The 19,342-nt window shown below is 36.4% G+C and overlaps 1 protein-coding gene across 2 annotated transcripts in view; it reads right to left on the bottom strand.

Moving 5' to 3' along the window:
- RYR2 (ryanodine receptor 2) overlaps positions 1-19,342 on the bottom strand; it is a 729,440-nt gene that overhangs the window by 358,538 nt on the left and 351,560 nt on the right. For both annotated transcript variants that reach the window (XM_082634943.1, XM_082634944.1), the window contains exons 13-14: positions 14,283-14,447; positions 9,153-9,274 (exon numbers count right to left, since the gene is read on the bottom strand). In XM_082634943.1, the coding sequence (XP_082491069.1) occupies positions 9,153-9,274; positions 14,283-14,447 (287 nt within the window). The remainder of the gene's footprint in view (positions 1-9,152; positions 9,275-14,282; positions 14,448-19,342) is intronic.

Here is a 19,342-nt window from a genome sequence, read left to right on the forward strand (position 1 = left end):
AGGAACACTCCCAAACTCATTCTACGAGGCCACCATCACCTTGATACCAAAACCAGGCAAGGATGTCACAAAGAAAGAAAACTACAGGCCAATATCACTGATGAACATAGATGCAAAAATCCTCAACAAAATACTAGCAAACAGAATCCAACAGCACATTAAAAGGATCATACACCATGATCAAGTGGGGTTTATTCCAGGAATGCAAGGATTCTTCAATATACGCAAATCAATCAACGTGATACACCATATTAACAAACTGAAGGAGAAAAACCATATGATCATCTCAATAGATGCAGAGAAAGCTTTCGACAAAATTCAACACCCATTTATGATAAAAACCCTGCAGAAAGTAGGCATAGAGGGAACTTTCCTCAACATAATAAAGGCCATATATGACAAACCCACAGCCAGCATCGTCCTCAATGGTGAAAAACTGAAACCATTTCCACTAAGATCAGGAACTAGACAAGGTTGCCCACTTTCACCACTCTTATTCAACCTAGTTTTGGAAGTTTTAGCCACAGCAATCAGAGAAGAAAAGGAAATAAAAGGAATCCAAATTGGAAAAGAAGAAGTAAAGCTGTCACTCTTTGCAGATGACATGATACTATACATAGAGAATCCTAAAGATGCTACCAGAAAACTACTAGAGTTAATCAATGAATTTGGTAAAGTTGCAGGATACAAAATTAATGCACAGAAATCTCTGGCATTCCTATATACTGATGATGAAAAATCTGAAAGTGAAATCAAGGAAACACTCCCATTTACCATTGCAACAAAAAGAATAAAATATCTAGGAATAAACCTACCTAAGGAGACAAAAGACCTGTATGCAGAAAATTATAAGACACTGATGAAAGAAATTAAAGATGATACAAATAGATGGAGAGATGTACCATGTTCTTGGATTGGAAGAATCAACATTGTGAAAATGACTCTACTACCCAAAGCAATCTACAGGTTCAATGCAATCCCTATCAAACTACCACTGGCATTTTTCACAGAACTAGAACAAAAAATTTCACAATTTGTATGGAAACACAAAAGACCCCGAATAGCCAAAGCAATCTTGAGAACGAAAAATGGAGCTGGAGGAATCAGGCTCCCTGACTTCAGACTATACTACAAAGCTACAGTAATCAAGACAGTATGGTACTGGCACAAAAACAGAAAGATAGATCAATGGAACAGGATAGAAAGCCCAGAGTTAAACCCACGGACATATGGTCACCTTATCTTTGATAAAGGAGGCAGGAATGTACAGTGGAGAAAGGACAGTCTCTTCAATAAGTGGTGCTGGGAAAACTGGATAGGGACATGTAAAAGTATGAGATTAGATCACTCCCTAACACCATACACAAAAATAAGCTCAAAATGGATTAAAGACCTAAATGTAAGGCCAGACACTATCAAACTCTTAGAGGAAAACATAGGCAGAACACTCTATGACATAAATCACAGCAAGATCCTTTTTGACCCACCTCCTAGAGAAATGGAAATAAAGACAAAAATAAACACATGGGACCTAATGAAACTTAAAAGCTTTTGCACAGCAAAGGAAACCATAAACAAGACCAAAAGACAACCCTCAGAATGGGAGAAAATATTTGCAAATGAAGCAACTGACAAAGGATTAATCTCCAAAATTTATAAGCAGCTCATGCAGCTCAACAGCAAAAAAACAAACAACCCAATCCAAAAATGGGCAGAAGACCTAAATAGACATTTCTCCACAGAAGATATACAGACTGCCAACAAACACATGAAAGGATGCTCAACATCTTTACTCATTAGAGAAATGCAAATCAAAACTACAATGAGATATCATCTCACACCAGTCAGAATGGCCATCATCAAAAAATCTAGAAACAATAAATGCTGGAGAGGGTGTGGAAAAAAGGGAACACTCTTGCACTGCTGGTGGGAATGTGAATTGGTACAGCCGCTATGGAGAACGGTATGGAGGTTCCTTAAAAAACTACAAATAGAACTACCATATGACCCAGCAATCCCACTACTGGGCATATTCCCTGAGAAAACCATAATTCAAAAAGAGACATGTACCAAAATGTTCATAGCAGCCCTATTTACAATAGCCCGGAGATGGAAACAACCTAAGTGTCCATCATCGGATGAATGGATAAAGAAGATGTGGCACATATATACAATGGAATATTACTCAGCCATAAAAAGAAATGAAATTGAGCTATTTGTAATGGGGTGGATAGACCTAGAGTCTGTCATACAGAGTGAAGTAAGTCAGAAAGAGAAAGACAAATACTGTATGCTAACACATATATATGGAATTTAAGAAAAAAAAATGTCATGAAGAACATAGGGGTAAGACAGGAATAAAGACACAGACCTACTAGAGAATGGACTTGAGGATATGGGGAGGGGGAAGGGTAAGCTGTGACAAAGTGAAAGAGCGGCATGGACATATATACACTACCAAACGTGAGGTAGATAGCTAGTGGGAAGCAGCCGCATAGCACAGGGAGATCAGCTCGGTACTTTGTGACTGCCTGGAGGGGTGGGATAGGGAGGGTGGGAGGGAGACGCAAAAGGGAGGGGATATGGAAACATATGTATATGTATAACTGATTAAATTTGTTATAAAGCAAAAAAATAAAATAAATTAAAATTAAAGACTTTCAAAAAAAAAAAAAAAAAAAAAAAAAAAAAAAAAAAAAAAAAGAATACATTTATTCACTAATATGTATAAAATGGATAACTAATAAGAACCTGCTGTATAAAAATAAATTCAAAAATTAAAAAAAAATGTTTAAAAAGAATACATTTATTAATATACCTGGAGGAAAAAAAGCTATACCTTTTTTTTTTTAACAGTGCAGAAAAATAGAACCCTTTCCCCTATACATGAAAACAAATGCAAACACACACACACCCTCACACACACCATACCACCACCACTACTACCCTAACCTTGGGGAGAGAGACCAGAAGGGTCACAGAAAATAAACTGCATAAGAAAAATACAAATGAACAAAAACAAAATAGATCTCAACTTCCACTCTAAGAAGTAAAAAAGAAAGGTCTGAATTTACATTTTTTAAATGAGTCTCTTAACAGTATATAAATCTACATTAATAAAATGAATACCTAAAAAATTTTACTTTGAAAAATATATGGATATTGTAAAATATTATAAAGATATTGAGGTTTTAAATACTTTTAGTGCTTTTATGAATGTGATAGAAGGATCAAACTATGTTACTTAAAATAACATACCCTTTACAATGTTCTGTAATTATGTAAAACTTTTCAAAGTTTCTAAGCTATATTAAAGAAGCTATATTAAATTACATTAAGCTCTATTAAAGCTACATAAATTCAGGAATTCAAATAATTCAGTAATATTAACAAGCACATAAGTAAAATCCATATATATAGAAATATATATAAAAATGATGAATTAAATAATATAACCAGCAGGTGAATATTCTAGAAAGAAAAGAAGAGAAAAAAATAAAGCTAAATTAAAATTTAATTTTTGAAAAACTAATACATAATTAAGGTCAGCTAAGTGTAAAAAAGAGAAACAGACTCATTATCTTCATCCATAGCATCTGTTACATGATCACAGGAAAGAGACACACTTTTAAAAGGAGATGCTGGATAACCAGGAAAAGATGGTAGTTTGATGATGGGCTTGTGATTAGAAATCTGAAGGAGAAAAAAAATACCAATATAGAACTAGCAAAGATTAGACTACATTTGCCAGGGGAAACATGGAATCACATCTCAAAATACAAATTTCATGTGTCAACTACATCTGAGTTGCTTTCAGCCAAGATAAAGTGAAACAACCCTCCTCCCCCTCCAAAAAAAACACAAGACAAAATATTTGGAGAAGAACACATTTCAAGACACTGGACATCAAGAAATAAAGGATAGATATGGTAACAACCAAGGTGAGTCCTACAATGGCTCCACTTTGCTTTAGGAGAATTTCTAGGCTATGATACAGGTATGGGAACCCAGGTGAGGCAAAGAAGACTCCCTGAGTTGAGGAGACATTGCTGAGAGTCTGGGAGACCAAGGTTACTAGAGTTTGCAGGACACAGTACCAAAGAGGAGACCGCTACATAGGAGTGGACTCTAGAGAAATACAGAGGGTCCCCCTCAAATATTCAGCAGAGGGTTGATGAACACATACATGTGAGAAAACTACCCAGGGCAGGGAACAAAGCCTTCTGAAATAATTAGAGAAAACAGTAACCGATACTCACACAGGATGTGAAATGGTGCCTTTTCCCATCAGTCAGGTTGGGAACCCTCATAATTCATGGGACATCAGGTTGAGTATACAGATGGTCTTGCCTCAAGAGTGGGGAATAATTAGCCCTAGATTTAACATGGATCTGCACCCACCCCAAAAATCCTAAAAGCAAATTCCAGAAGAATCAAACTTAACCAAGTAACTTAACTGCTTCCCAGAAAAACTCAAAAATATTGACAGGAAGACAAAAATATCCAGTACCCAACAAATTTACAATGTCTGACAACTAAACAAAAATGACCAGATAGGTAAAGAAGAATAAAATATAATCATCAATAAGAAGAAAAATCAATGAACCAAAAGAAAAAAAGAAAGTCAGCCTAGAATGTTATACCCAGAAAAAAAATCACTTAAAATGAAGGTAAAATAGGACATTTTCAGACATACAGTAGCCAAAGTTTCCATCTCCAGGAGGCCTGCACCATAAGAAATGTTAAAAGAAGCACTTTGGAAATAAAGATAAACTACCCATAGGAAATGCAAATCCTCAAAAAAATAATAAAGATTAAAACACCTGAAATGGTAAATATATGCACAAAATATTAGGTGCATTTGTTATTATTTAAATCTCTTTGAAATCTAATTGAACTTAAATAAAAATGATAAAAATGTAGTGTGGGGTTTATAACATCTATAAAAGCAAAACGTATGACCAAAACATCACAAAGGGGCTTCCCTGGTGTCGCAGTGGTTGGGAGTCCGCCTGCCGATGCAGGGGACGTGGGTTCGTACCCTGGTCCGGGAGGATCCCACATGCCGCAGGGCGGCTGGGCCTGTGAGCCATGGCCGCTGGGCCTGTGCGTCCGGAGCCTGTGCTCCGCAACGGGAGAGGCCACAGTGGTGAGAGGCCTGCGTACTGCAAAAAAAAAAAAAAAAAAAAAAAAAAAAAAAAAAATCACAAAGACTGGGAGAGAAGTATACTATTGAAATGTTCTTATATTACTCACAAAGGTAAAATGACCTGAAAGTAGGCTGTGATAAGTTAAAGTTGTATGCTAAACATCTTAAGCAACCACTAAAATAACCAAAAAAGCAATTATAACTAATAAGCCAACAAAAAAGGAGATAAGATGGAATTGCAGAAAATTCTCAATCCAAAAGAAGGTAGAAAAAGAAGGAAAAGGTACAAAGACCAGAAGGGACAAATACTAAACAAATAATAAGATGGCAGGCAAACTTATATATCAATTATCATATGAATATAAATGGACTAAACTTCACAATTAAAAGGCGGTGATTGCCAAATTGGATAAAAAATCAAAACCCAAGTACATACTGCCTAAAAGAAATGTACTTTGACTCTAAAGACAATAGTAAGTCAAAAGTAAAAGATTTTTTTTAAATATACAATGCTAACACCAAAGAAAACAAGAGAGCAGAAGTGCTATATTAACTTCATACAAAGTTGATGTTATATCAAATATCACTAGGGATTTTAAAAAGGTGATTTCATAATAAAGGGGTCAGTTTATTATATCCTAAATTTTTTGATGAACCTAATAACAGAGCTTCAAAATACATGAAGAAAAAAATGACAGAACTGCCAAGGAGAAACAGAAAAATCCAATTATAGTCAGATTTCAACACCCTTCTCTCAGTAATGAATAGAACATACAGACTGAACATCAGTAAGGAAGCAGAATATCTAAACAACACTATCACCCAATTAGATCAAACTGACATTCTTTAGCACTCCACCCAATTAAAGGTGAATGGGCACATGGAACATTTATTTTCCAGTGCACACAGAACATTTACCAAGATAGAACATATTCTGGTAGAGCAACTAACAGAAATTATGAAAATGTCTGAGAGGACTTGTAATTGAGTTGATTAGTATGACCTTGGCTATGAAGGTAACAGAAAAGGGACCGGTGCTTAGACTGAGTTATAACACTGTTCTTGGTTCAGCGACAGAGTAAGGGCTGTAATTTGTTCAGGCTGCCTCGGAGTAGCCATGCCTGTCTCTCCATGCAACCTACATAACATCCTCCTGTGCACCTTAAACCATCTCTAGATTACTTATAGGACACAATACAATGTAAATACTATGTAAATAGTGGTAAATACAATGTAAATGCTATTTATATAAACAGTTCCCAGCATGCAGCAAATTCAGGTTTTGCTTTTTGGATCTTCCTGGGCCATAAAACATGTCTCAATAAATTTAAAAGCATTCAGTTTTACAAAGTATATTCTCTGACCACAGTGATATTAAATTAGAAATCAGTAACAGAAAGATCTTTGGAAAACCCCAAATATTTGGAAACTAAACAACCTATTGGTCAAAGAAGCAATTAAAAGGGAAACTGGAGCTTCCCTGGTGGCGCAGTGGTTGAGAGTCCGCCTGCCGATGCAGGGGACGTGGGTTCGTGCCCCGGTCCGGGAAGATCCCACATGCCGTGGAGCAGCTGGGCCCGTGAGCCATGGCTGCTGGGCCTGGGTGTCCGGAGCCTGTGCTCCGCAACGGGAGAGGCAACAACAGTGAGAGGCCCGCGTACCGCAGGAAAAAAAAAAAAGGAAACTGAAACAACACAACAAAGAGTGAGAGATGCCACTAAGGACAGATATTTTAGCACTAAATGACATAAGAAAGGTCTCAAATAAATGATGTCAGCCTGCATCCTCTGAAACCAAAAAAAGAAGAGTAAATTTAAACCCAAGGCAAACAGAAAAAAAGATTAAAGATCAGAATGGGAATCAGATAATCTTTTTAAATGATCATCCCTCCCTCAGTATCTACTGGTTCCAGGACCTCTCTCAGATATCAAAATCTGTGGACGTTCAAGTCCCTTATATAAAATGGTGTAGTATTTACATATAACCTACACATACTCTCCTGTATACTTTATATCATCTCTAGCTAACCTACATAATACAATGTAAATACTATGTAAATAGTTGTAAATACAATGTAACTGCTATGTAAATAGTTGTTATCATGCTTCAGATTCAAGTTTTGCTTTTTGAAACATTCTGGAATTTCTTTCCTAATATTTTTGATCCATGGTTGGTTGAATACACAGATGCAAAATCCTTGGATACAGAGAGCTAAAGTTAAATATAGGTTATATAACTAACCTGTTTTATCAAGATAAGTATAATAAATGAATTTCATTCAAATAACCCAAACAAAAACAATTTCAATATGAAGCAACAAATATATAATTCAGTAAGTACTTTTGCCACAGAATCCAAATTTCCCATGTTTGGTTCTCTATCTAATCAATTAAGCAAGTGTTAGATTCTAAAATTAAGCTTCCAAATCACAGACACTACATTTTAAAAAAAAAATATGATTGGTCTTGGGCAAAGAACAAATGTGCAAAAGCAAATCACATCCATGATGAATTATAGTATCTTGATCAACATACAAAATGCCATTTAAGACATACCATCACTACGTTAAGTCTAAACACGGATATAGTATCTTTCTGACAAAATATGTTTTAAAACAAATAATCAGTTTTTTCTCTAGTATTAATTTAGCTCTTGCTTGCCAAATGGAATCTCCATAGTGCCTCTGAAAATACCACACAAGTCACAATGTAATAAAAATTTGTCTTTTTGTAGTTGAAGAAGTCAGTACTGATGCATATAATTACATAGAAAACAGACTATTTTAAAGATTTATGATTATTTTCCTCAATCCTTATAGAACTGATTAGGCTGTAGTCAAAAAGAACCATGGAAAGAACAAGATGGAAAAAAATCTAAGTTGAACTGATCCTAAAATAAGTTATAATTTCAAAGTCAAAAATTTATTTATTACAAGAAATAAATACCATAAAAATGATAAGAATCTGATGCTTACCCCATCTTTAAGCCTTTACTCCATCTAAAAAGGGTTAGGGTTTAGATGAGGCAGAGAGGTGAGATAAATACTAAGGATATGATGAAGCTGAATGCTGTACATATTATTTGACTTCATGAAAGTATGCACACAAATGCACATACACACAGTGGGATGGTTTATAAAAGAAGCAGAGAATAATTAAGTGAATATTTATATAATCTTGGGTGGCAAAGGTCTTTCATATGCTGATTTATAGAGTAAACTATGATGAAAAAACACTTTAAAATCTTTCTAAACCAGTAAGTTGGGAAAATATTTGCAATTTATATGATTATAGGAAATTAGTATCTCTAACATAACAAAAGCTCATAACAGCCTAATAGAAATATTATCAAATAATAGGGTAAATCACAAAGAAAAAAATAAATGAAGAAAATTGGTCAACACCCATTTTTCACAATTCTCACATAAATGCAAATTTTTTAAATAATTATAAGTAAATATGTACCTACTATAAATAAATACATATACACATATATATCACTTTTTCCCATCAAATTGGTAAGCTTAAAGAGATATGTAATATCCATCACCAACCAGAGTATATATTGGTATAATGTTCCCAGAGAACACATTGGACACAAGTTTGATTTAGTTTTGTAGATATGCAATTGTTTCCATTATTAGGGTGGGAAAGGTTACTTATTGCAAGAATCATTTTTTTGAGTTCAAAACTCACAAAGTATGTAGGCTGTACTACCTCCAGTGTGAAAGGGCTAGCACAGGGATATGTTATAGAATAATTCTGACATACAGCTATCAATTATAAGTTACATATATAATTTTCAAAACCACAGTCTTTTTTAAAAAATTCATTTCAAAGAAAGACATAAAATCATCTAACTAGCATTTTCTAACGGGTTCTGCAGAACTGCCAAATTGTATGAGATTTACCACCATAGTATATTTTAGAATTGTTTACTTGTAAATCTGATAAGAAAATTAAAATAAAATATTAAACAACCACCACAACAAAGGACAATGTACCTAATAAATCTATTGAAAAGGAAGACTGTGCTCCGGATGACACGTGCTGTCCGTGATTCTTCATGCTGAGATCTGGATAAATTTAGGCCATCATCCATGTGACCCTCATGATGCATAATAGCCTGCACGAAAGCAGAAATAACACCATTACTCCCAATATCTCTTTTTCAAATGGGTGTTAAGAAGTAGGCAACTCAAAAAGGTAAGCCATGACAGTAAACAGAGTCAAAAGACAGGTGAAGGGAACTGTAAGCTGTCAGGTTCAGGTAAAATAATATGCACAGGTCCCTGTACAAATTAGTCATTCAATATATTTATTCAGCTATTGTTTTAAAGATGAATCAGTTGTTGTTTTAAAGAACCAATCAATAAATATATTGATTTGAAAAACAATCACTAGCATGTTTTCACATATCTATGTTCAATGATTCATCCACAGTCTAAGCAAACTCTGAACAAAGAAGCAAAGGAAAACATTACATGGGATACCAGTTATTTGGTAGTTCTGAACATAGCTGGGTTCATTAATAAGTACTGAGCAATGCTTCTAAGGCACCTCAGTTCTTTAAAAAAAATGTGTTTTTATTAGTTCTTTTGTTAGCTTTATGTTTTTGAACACTCTATGAAAGAACAACATGAAGAGATAAGTGCAAAATATTAAGTGAACAGCTGAATCAATTTCACAAAGTGAACAAACCACGTAACTAACACCCAGATCAAGAAAGAGAACAATATGGCACCTTAAAACCTGCCCTGGAGCTCCCTTCCTGCCCCATCCACCACAATGTTCCCCATCTTCATGACTTTCAACAGCAAAGGTCACTTGTGTACTATATGTAAATGGAACCATTTGTGCCTAACTTCCTTCACTCAACACTAACAGCAAGATGTTTCTAGAACATTTAATCAGGTATACTGAACTAAAATTAGCAACTAGAACTAAAATCATAAACTACCTAGAAAGCAATGTAAAGAGGAACTCCTAATACCAAAATCAATGAGACAGATACATCTGTATTCAAAGTCAATTTTGTAGCTTTAAATGCCTTCACTGACAAAGAAAAAAATGACTAAAGTGAAGGAACGTATTACTCACTTCAAGACTCTAAAAAAGAAAAACAAATTGAATAGAAATGGGGAATTAATGAAGATAAAAAGAGAATTTAATGAACTAGAAATCAAATAAAATACGAGAAAAGGATGAATAAACACAAAATGTTTATTTTTTGAGAAGATAAATAAAATAGTTAAACCTCTCACAAACCAGGCTAAGGATAAAATGGAAAGAAAGAAAAAAACACAGAGAAAAGAATATAAGATACAAAAGACATTAAAATTATAAAATGATAATAAGACAATGCTATATGGAACATAATGGCCAAAAAAATTTTTTTTTAATTTAAGAACAAAACTGACTACTCCAGAGGACAAGGATGGCTTCCCAGCAAGTTGAAAATCGTCAAAAGGAATCTGCCCGGCCTCCCTGGTGGCGCAGTGGTTGAGAGTCCGCCTGCCGATGCAGGGGATACGGGTTCGTGCCCCGGTCTGGGAGGATCCCATATACCGCGGAGCGGCTGGGCCCGTGAGCCATGGCCGCTGGGCCTGCGCGTCCGGAGCCTGTGCTCCGCAACGGGAGAGGCCACAACAGTGAGAGGCCCGCATACCGCAAAAAAAAAAAAAAAAAGGAATCTGCCCAACAAAGTAGAAAATTTGAGGATACCAATTTATTAAACAGAGATTGAAAAGGAAATTTAAGATCCAATTTTTAAAAGATTATAGGACTAGACAGTTTTACAAGTGAGCTCTAATGAACCTTCAAAGAAATGATACTCTTAATGGTAGACTAGTCAGTGAACTATGACCGCTGCCTATTTTTATATAGCCTATGAGCTATGAATGGTCTACAATTTTAATGGCTGAAAAAAGACCAAGAAAAGAATATTTCATGAAACCTGAAAATTATATGAAATTCAAATTTCAGTACCCATAAACAAAGAAAAATTAATATATAAATTTCATATATAAAGTGAATATATATGATAATTCTAGATAAATTCTAAATAAAACATAAATAGAATCTAATAAGATTTCAAAAGAATAATAAACTAGGTCAAATTGGGTTTAGTCTATGAATGTAAGGATTCTTCAATATCATGATTATTAACCTATTTATCAACAAAGTAAAAGACACTAAAACATGATTTTTTCTCTACAACTGATAAAATTTAGCAATCATTGCTAATTTTCTAAAAAGTCATATAAAATAGAAATAGCAAGATATTATTTAAATATATAAACTATTTCAATTGTCCACAGGATGCAAGAAGGCATAACTTCTGTGAAAATTCGCAATAAGAAGTCATACTGGGATGAGCAACCAGAATAGATGAAAAGACAGCAAGCTGAGATAAAAAGTGACCTGGGTGAGATAACGAAAAAGACAAGAAAACTAAAATTTCAAAGGCACGGAAAGACATTAAGGAACAGAACTGCATCAAAGAAAACAAAGTGAGTGATTTGGGACACACATTTGCGAAGCAAAATGCAGAGACTGGTAAGAACGATAGGAATGCCAAAGGGGAAGAAGGCTGACCTGGAGGAGAGAAACTATCTGTGCTCCTGAGAAAGAAATTACAACTGTGAAAAGGAGGCCAAAGATACACTGCACAATTCTCCTCTCAGTTTTAAAAGACCTATGTGTGCTGATTAAAAATCCTTGGTGACACAGACATAGAGAACAGACCTGTGGTCGCTGAGGAGGGGTGGGAGAGGATTGGGAGTTTAGGGTTAGCAGATGCAAACTATTATACAGAGAATGGATAAACAACAAGGTTCTACTGTATAGCACAGGGAACTATATTCAATAACCTGTGATAAACCTTAATGAAAAATGTATGTATACGTATAACTGAATCACTTTGCTGTACAACAGAAACAAACACAAAATTGTAAATCAACTATACTTCAATAAAATAAATTTTAGAAAATCCTTGGTGACAGATGCATTTCATAATTCAGAGTTTTCAGGGGTTTTTTAAAATGTAATACAATGTATAAACTGTACGTGTGGAACACACAATATGGTAGGTGCATCACTGCATAATCAATGAATTTATATTTCTGCAGCAAAACATGAATATCCACACTAAGTGGGACACATAAAACCTATGAAAAGTGATTCAGACATTTTTTTAGCTAACCAAGGTTTTATTCATATGAAACAACAACAGGAAGTCAGTTTCAAATATGTAAAGATTTGGTGAATATACCACCAACATGCTTTTCTCGAAAAATAAAATGATTTGAAGATACTAGCTAACTGGGAAGTGTATAAAAATTAGGAGACCTAGACTGAGAAGTCCTCACCTGTCATGACCACACTGAGGTCTCTCGATAAAGATTTAATATAACAGATGGTTCTAGAAGTAGTAATACATTTACAGTAGAGATTGTATTAGATTATCTCTTCTATGGCCTATAAAGTCTGTTTCACATGTTACTTTACTAATGTAAATAAGACTGGTTAGCTTCTCAACACCCCTGTCAAATTCTTCTATAAAGCAAGGTCTTTGTTAGCCTATGATGTAGAATGTAAGTCCCACCCTGACTTTAATCCATGGTTAAGGAATAAGACAGTGGAGTAATAATAATGACAACAGGGTGAGGGATAAGTGAAATGAGTGGAGAGCATTGAAAATGTTGAAGGTGACTGATGGATGGATACACAGGGTCCACTGTACCCTTTTGTTCTCTTTGCATATATTTGAATTTCTATAATAAAAAGTTAAAAACAGCGAGGCTCAGTCGTGGGACAGAATGAACGCTATACAAATACTGAATACAAACACATTTAAATTTATGAGCCTAGATCAAAGACCCCAGAGACAAGTGATCATATTATAACGATTATACGGGTCTGCAGGAGAGTTGTCCCAGGCTCTCCATCCGAAGCTCTGAGGAAGGTGGTACAGGGATGCACTTAAGCCCAACTCCATCAAAGCAGGATTAGCTTCCCACTCCACTAATATCAGCACTGGTCACTCTAAAAAGATAGCAATAGCCTTGAACAATCCATACTGGAATGTGTATATGTTACGATTAGGAAATCTACTGAAAATAAAAATTTCTTCCCCACTACTTCCCTTCCAAGGTCTATTATAGAAATAATAGTTATCCCATTATCTGATTCTGCGTACTGTTACATGGCAGTGTAAAAACATGAAATGTGAACAATCTAGTATCAATGCTATGTACTTGCCATAAGGAAGCTCACAAATTAGAGAGAGAGAGATGTAGCCTAGTGAATAAAATAGCACAGAGAGTGTATATAAAATTTAATAATACACAAATATTATGAGAACACAAAGGAGGGTGTACTAGATGAACTTAGATAGGAAGAACGTCTAAGATCATCTTTAAACTTAATCCCTGGGGGATGGATAGGAACTGGATGGAGGAAAAAAAGAAATTTAAAAGGGCATTCCAAACAGAGGAAATGGTATGTGCAAAGGCACAGATGTGGAAAAGCCATGTTTCATTGAGGCTTTGGAAGGAATGTGCTGTAAGTGGCTGGTGTGCTGGGGAACCTGAAGACACCTAGAGACTGGACAAAGAATAGGAGAATGGGGCAGAGACAGATGGGAGGCAGGTCGGGAAGGGCGTCACATACTATCAAAAGGCATAACTGTCGTCTTGTAAGTGATGGGGTGTCAGTGAAGAACTCAGAGGTGAGTGTATGAGCACGTCTGCAAATGAGTTTGGGGAAATAACAGAAACGAAACTCACAAACACTAAACATTTCTACGCATGAGCAGTATTGAGCATTGTAAAAAAGATACTGTACACACAATCCCAGCAGCATCACAGAGGACACAGTGAATTAGGCAGACCAAGCTAGGATCCAGAAAAGAGTAGCGTATTTCTTCACTTAGTATTTAAATCAGTGATATAACATCCAGCGCTGTTCACTTACAAAAACCAGAGTTTATTAGGGTGGGACTGGACCTCTAGCATGTAAATTACAAACATTAGCAGGTGGCTGAAAGGGTTAGCTGCTTCTTTTTGTCGTGCATTTGTGTTTTTCGTTCATTAATAATGACTGCCATAAATACTGTTTTGAAATACTCTTACCTTACGTTGTATGGATCCCATTCTCACAGATTTCACATCCACAGACTGGTAAGTTAGCCACAAGCCCGTATTGATATGCTGTATATAGCATACTGAGTCTCCATATTTTATTTCAGAGGTTCCCATGCCATCAACTTCTTTTCTCACCCCTACATCCAATTTTTCCTAAGAGAGAGAGAAAAAAAAAGATAAGAAAAGGTTTTAAAAATACTAGTTTATATCGAAAAAACTTTGCCTTGCTGTAAATAATGTTCCTTAAAAAATGCAACTATCTGCCATCCTCTGAAATAATAATGGTCAAATGTTCCATGCTAGCAGTTCAACCTCTACTGGAAACTGAAGTAGGAGATTGCAGAGATAAATAACATATTCCTGAATTATTCATACTGGCAGAAAACTATTTTGGCCATAACACAAAATTTTATATTGCTTCATGGCAAACTCCAAACCAGAGATCTTAAAATCAGTAATTTAGGCTTCATATTCTTTCCAGATTATTATTTTTGTGACTGATGACTAAGAGCATAGGATTGAGGGACAGAAAAGCCAATTTTGAGTCCAATCTCTGCCACTTATTACGTCTGTGACCTTAGGATAAGTTAATTAAACGTTTTAAGTCTCCATTTTCTCATCTGTAAATACAGCTAACAAGAGACTCTCCCCCAGAGTATCGGAAAACATGAGATAATGAATGCAAAGTTCTCAGCACAGTGCCTGAGATAAAATAAACACTTCAATAAATTCTAATGATTTTGACCATGAAAATGGTATTGATAATGGTGATGATGATTTCCTTCTTAATAAGTATGTTAGACATAATGATGATTTCTTTCAAACTAATCAAGGCTATAATTCAGTTTCAACTACTTGCAGTTTCTAACTCGGACCCCAGAGGTATTCACCCCTAAAGGGCTGCCATGCTCAGCTCCCTATGCTATGAAGAAGCAAGCAGTCCTCTGATACCAACTAAATGTTTCTTTTAAACCCCTATTTATTTTTTATAAAATTATTTATTTATTTTTGGCTGCATTGGGTCTTTGTTGCTGTGCGTGGGCTTTCTCCAGTTGTAGCGAGCGGGGGCTACTCTTCCTTGTGGCGCACGGGCTTCTCACTGCGGTGGCTTCTCTTGTTGCACAGCATGGGCTCTAGGCGCACGAGCCTCAGCAGTTGTGGCACGTGGGCTCAGTAGTTGTGGCGCACGGGCTTAGCTGCCCTGTGGCTTGTGGGATCTTCGCAGACCAGGGCTCGAACCCGTGTCCCCTGCATTGGCAGGCGGATTCTTAACCATTGCGCCACCAGGGAAGCCCCTAAATCCCTATTTATTTTAATGCTTCTTCCTTCAATTTTCCCTCCCATGCATCATTCTGATCTTTAAGAACTCATTATGTCTTGAAGTTAAGAGTTCTTAAAACAACAGCAAAAACACAAAACAAAACAAAAAAAAACCTAATGTTCTTTTGGTTACAATACCTCCATTTGTGGTTTCTTATTCTTCTCTTTGGTCTAACTTTCCTTGTTAAATTTACTAAGTTTTGCCTATTTCTTTGGCTATTTGACTGTCGTGTGAAGTTAGTACCAGTTACACAAATGTTTTTGAAGATTACGTTGGAAGTCTGTTAAACAAAAAGGAACAATCCAAGTAAAACAGATTTTTTATTTCTCATGGTATTATTGCACCATACTAATAGTTAGCAACTCCAAAATAATTACAGACACTCTGCCAACAATTGAAAATTAAAATTTAAATGAGCTGCAATTCTTAATGCAAAAAGGGTCAAGGTCATATAAGTAAATGCAATCATGAGTTAAGTTGATTTAACCATTAAGCAAATAACTTGAAACACTATTCTAAGAATCTGCAATAAAACAGATACTAAACCATTCCAATTTCATTCTATCAAACCAGATAAACTACTAATCTACTTATACCAACCCTATAAATAGGAAAATTAAATTCTAGGGAAAATATATAACAATGCAATTATCTCCTCAAAATAAAACAATGAGCCTGTAACATTCTTTTTGTTTGTCTTTTATCCCAGGAAATGACTATGTAGTCTATTTATAGGCTTGTGGATTGTGCTTTGAGAAGCTTCAGTTACTAAGTGCAAAGGTACGCTGTGTTTGCTTTTTACTGAAGTAGTTCACATCTCTCTCTGGATTAGAAATTTTAATTGTGAAACTTCATGATGACCAGGTTTTCATAATTACTCTGATCCTCAACTCAGCTAAGAGCTGCTAAAATGACATTAGAGAAGAAAAAAAGAAATGTGATTATTTGCTGAAGAAATACCAATAAAGGCCAGTCATGCTCTTTCCTTCTTTTATTTCCTATCATTTTCTGTAGCTCAGACTTAGGAGAATTTCAGGTGAAAATCATCTAGATGCTGTGACCAACCACCAAGTCAAGAAAACGTGACAGCTGGTAGAAGCTTCTAACAGATAATTAGTCTGTATTACTAGAAATAAAGTGTCCAGCTTAGGCGAGTAGTAATCTTCCTAAAACCCTATATTAGCTACCTTATATCTAAATCAGTGGCCTTTAGTTTCAGCATTGCTTTGATTTACTTTATAAATCATCTAGATTTATTTTTCTTTTGAGTTATTCTGGCTTTGGGAAATGACGGTGTGGTTTAGTTGGGCTAATCCTCCCACAGATAACAGAAAATCTGGAAAAAATATTTTTCAGAATCTACTGGAAGGCACTTAAGAGGGACCAAAAGCAGAGAGAAAGTGAACAGCAGACTTCTCTCCAAAGACAGAGTACCCAAGTGATTTGTAAAAAGCAGCCTTTGCCTTGGGGCATGGCCCATCCAACCTGCCTGGAGCTCAGGCAGAAGAAAGCTGCTGTGGTATTGATACTTGAGGTATCAGAGTACACAGTTTGGGGCTCACAAGCAGACAGAAAATTAGATAAGCTAAATCCTGGATAAGAAAAGTAGCCACAAGATCTGTTTATAAAATTTGTCCCAGGGACTTCCCTGGTGGTGCAGTGGTTAAGAATCCGCCTGCCAATGCACGGGACACGGGTTCGAGCCCTAGTCCGGGAAGATTCCACATGCTGAGGAGTAACTAAGCCCGTGCGCCGCAACTACCGAGCGTGCACTCTAGAGCCCGTGTGCTGCAACTACTGAAGCCTGAGCGCCTAGAGCTCGTGCTCCGCAACAAGAAGCCTCTGCAACGAGAAGCCACCGCAGCGAGAAGCCTGTGCACTGCAAGGAAGAGTAGCCCCCGATCACCGCAACTAGAGAACACCTGCGTGCAGCAACGAAGATCCAATGCAGCCCAAAATAAATAAAATAAAATAAAAAATTTGCCTCAATTCTTGCTGACCACTATACTATGCATGCTCAGGGAAGGCCCAGTTAATGGCAGCCACTAGGAATCGAAATAACTGAGCACAAATAAGTAGTACAAGCAACAGCCCACTGCCAAAGAGAGAAAGAAACCAGAGTTTCACTCGAGCAAGGTTCACTGCCTACCAAAACCACAGTCACTCTTCAGAGAAAAAAAAAAAAACTACTCCCAATCCCAGCCTTCAAACAATCCTACTCATGAATGCTTGGCAAATCTAATTTTCAACTGAGTATCAAAATGCTTCCGGAAGCAAAAAAGATCAGCCTGAAAAATAATAAGCGATATTTTGGCATTGGGTACACCAAACTGGCTCATGACTAAGTCAAAACTATTTCTGAACAACTGTCTTCGTTAAATGATACATACGTATTGGATATACTCATTGGATAAAGTAGACTCATTAAGAAATTTAAACTAGTCCCATAGGATTATGTCTTTATTATATGGACAAGGTGGTTCAAACAGAGTCTTCTAGCATTAATTGAAATCTTCCTTAAATGTCTCCAAATTATTCTATCAAGTGGCTGATATGAAGAAAACAAAGGCCTTTACCCTTAGATGATGGAGTGTTTCTTCTGGTAATAGCCAGGTCTCCTTAAAACAAATAATGGCTAAAGTTAGGAGAGTTAAAAGGTCAAAAAATTTTTATTTATTTGCTTCTTTACGGGGCCACATTTTGGCACAGATAGTTGGTCACTGTGAAATATGAGTCTAAAAATGCTACAGGGTCAGAGAAATTGCTGGGACTGACACACCAGGCCAAGCTTAGCCCATCCAGGGCAGAACTGCAAAAAAAAACAGACAGCTTGCTTTAGCCCTGGTGTTCAGAAACTTCATAAGGAGACACTCTGGTGGGTGAGTTTGTGGCCAGAAGGGTTTTAAAACTTTTCTTGTATTGGGAGGTGTCAGCAGCTTTTGGCAGGAAAAAGCTCTTTGCAGGAAAGAGCTCTCTATAGGGGGCCCCCTCTGTCTTGTCACTAACCTTACACCAGGTGCCCCCCATGCTCTATTCATCTCCGGCTCTAGCACACCTTTCAAATCTTTTGACCACACAATACCTTGCCTAATCCATTGGTTCCTTCCATAGATCAAAGAAGTAGAAATGAAGGATAAGTAATTAACAGATGACCAAATCTCTTCCCTAGCTTCCGCGTCAGTAATCTCGCCAACAAACTGTGTGAACAAAACAGCATCTAAAGAAAGATCACGAGGAATCAATAAGCCTGCACACACACCTGCATGCAGTGGGGGATGGCGAGGACTCTGACCCCCTATCTCAATGATTCACTGAGATGACTTCCCTGTTTCTTTTTAAAGGCTTCCATGGTTGAGCAGAATCTTCAGAGGTAATTTCTGGGGGACACTGAATCCACCATCTCCCCAGACTGTCAGCATTCTGATTAAAGGCAACTTTCCCTTCTATCAGCATTTGTGAGTATCGATTTTGTAAGCAGAGAGCAGCTGGACCTGATTCAGTAATGGAGGGTCTTTGAGGGGCTTCCATGGGGCAGTGAAACAAGGTCACAGAGCCTTAGGAGAAGCCCTCTCATATCTTGTACTATACTTCCCTCCTCTGGAGTGTGGGTGGAGCCAACGAATATGTTGGGACATCACTCCTGCAATTAGGTTATGTTATATGGTAAAGGTGAGAAGATCTTGGAGATGTAATTAAGGTCTCTATTTAATTGACTTTGAGCAAATAA

The sequence above is a fragment of the Mesoplodon mirus genome (assembly GCF_964341445.2).
Source record: "Mesoplodon mirus genome assembly, chromosome: 2".
Classification (NCBI taxonomy): Eukaryota; Metazoa; Chordata; class Mammalia; order Artiodactyla; family Ziphiidae; genus Mesoplodon; species Mesoplodon mirus.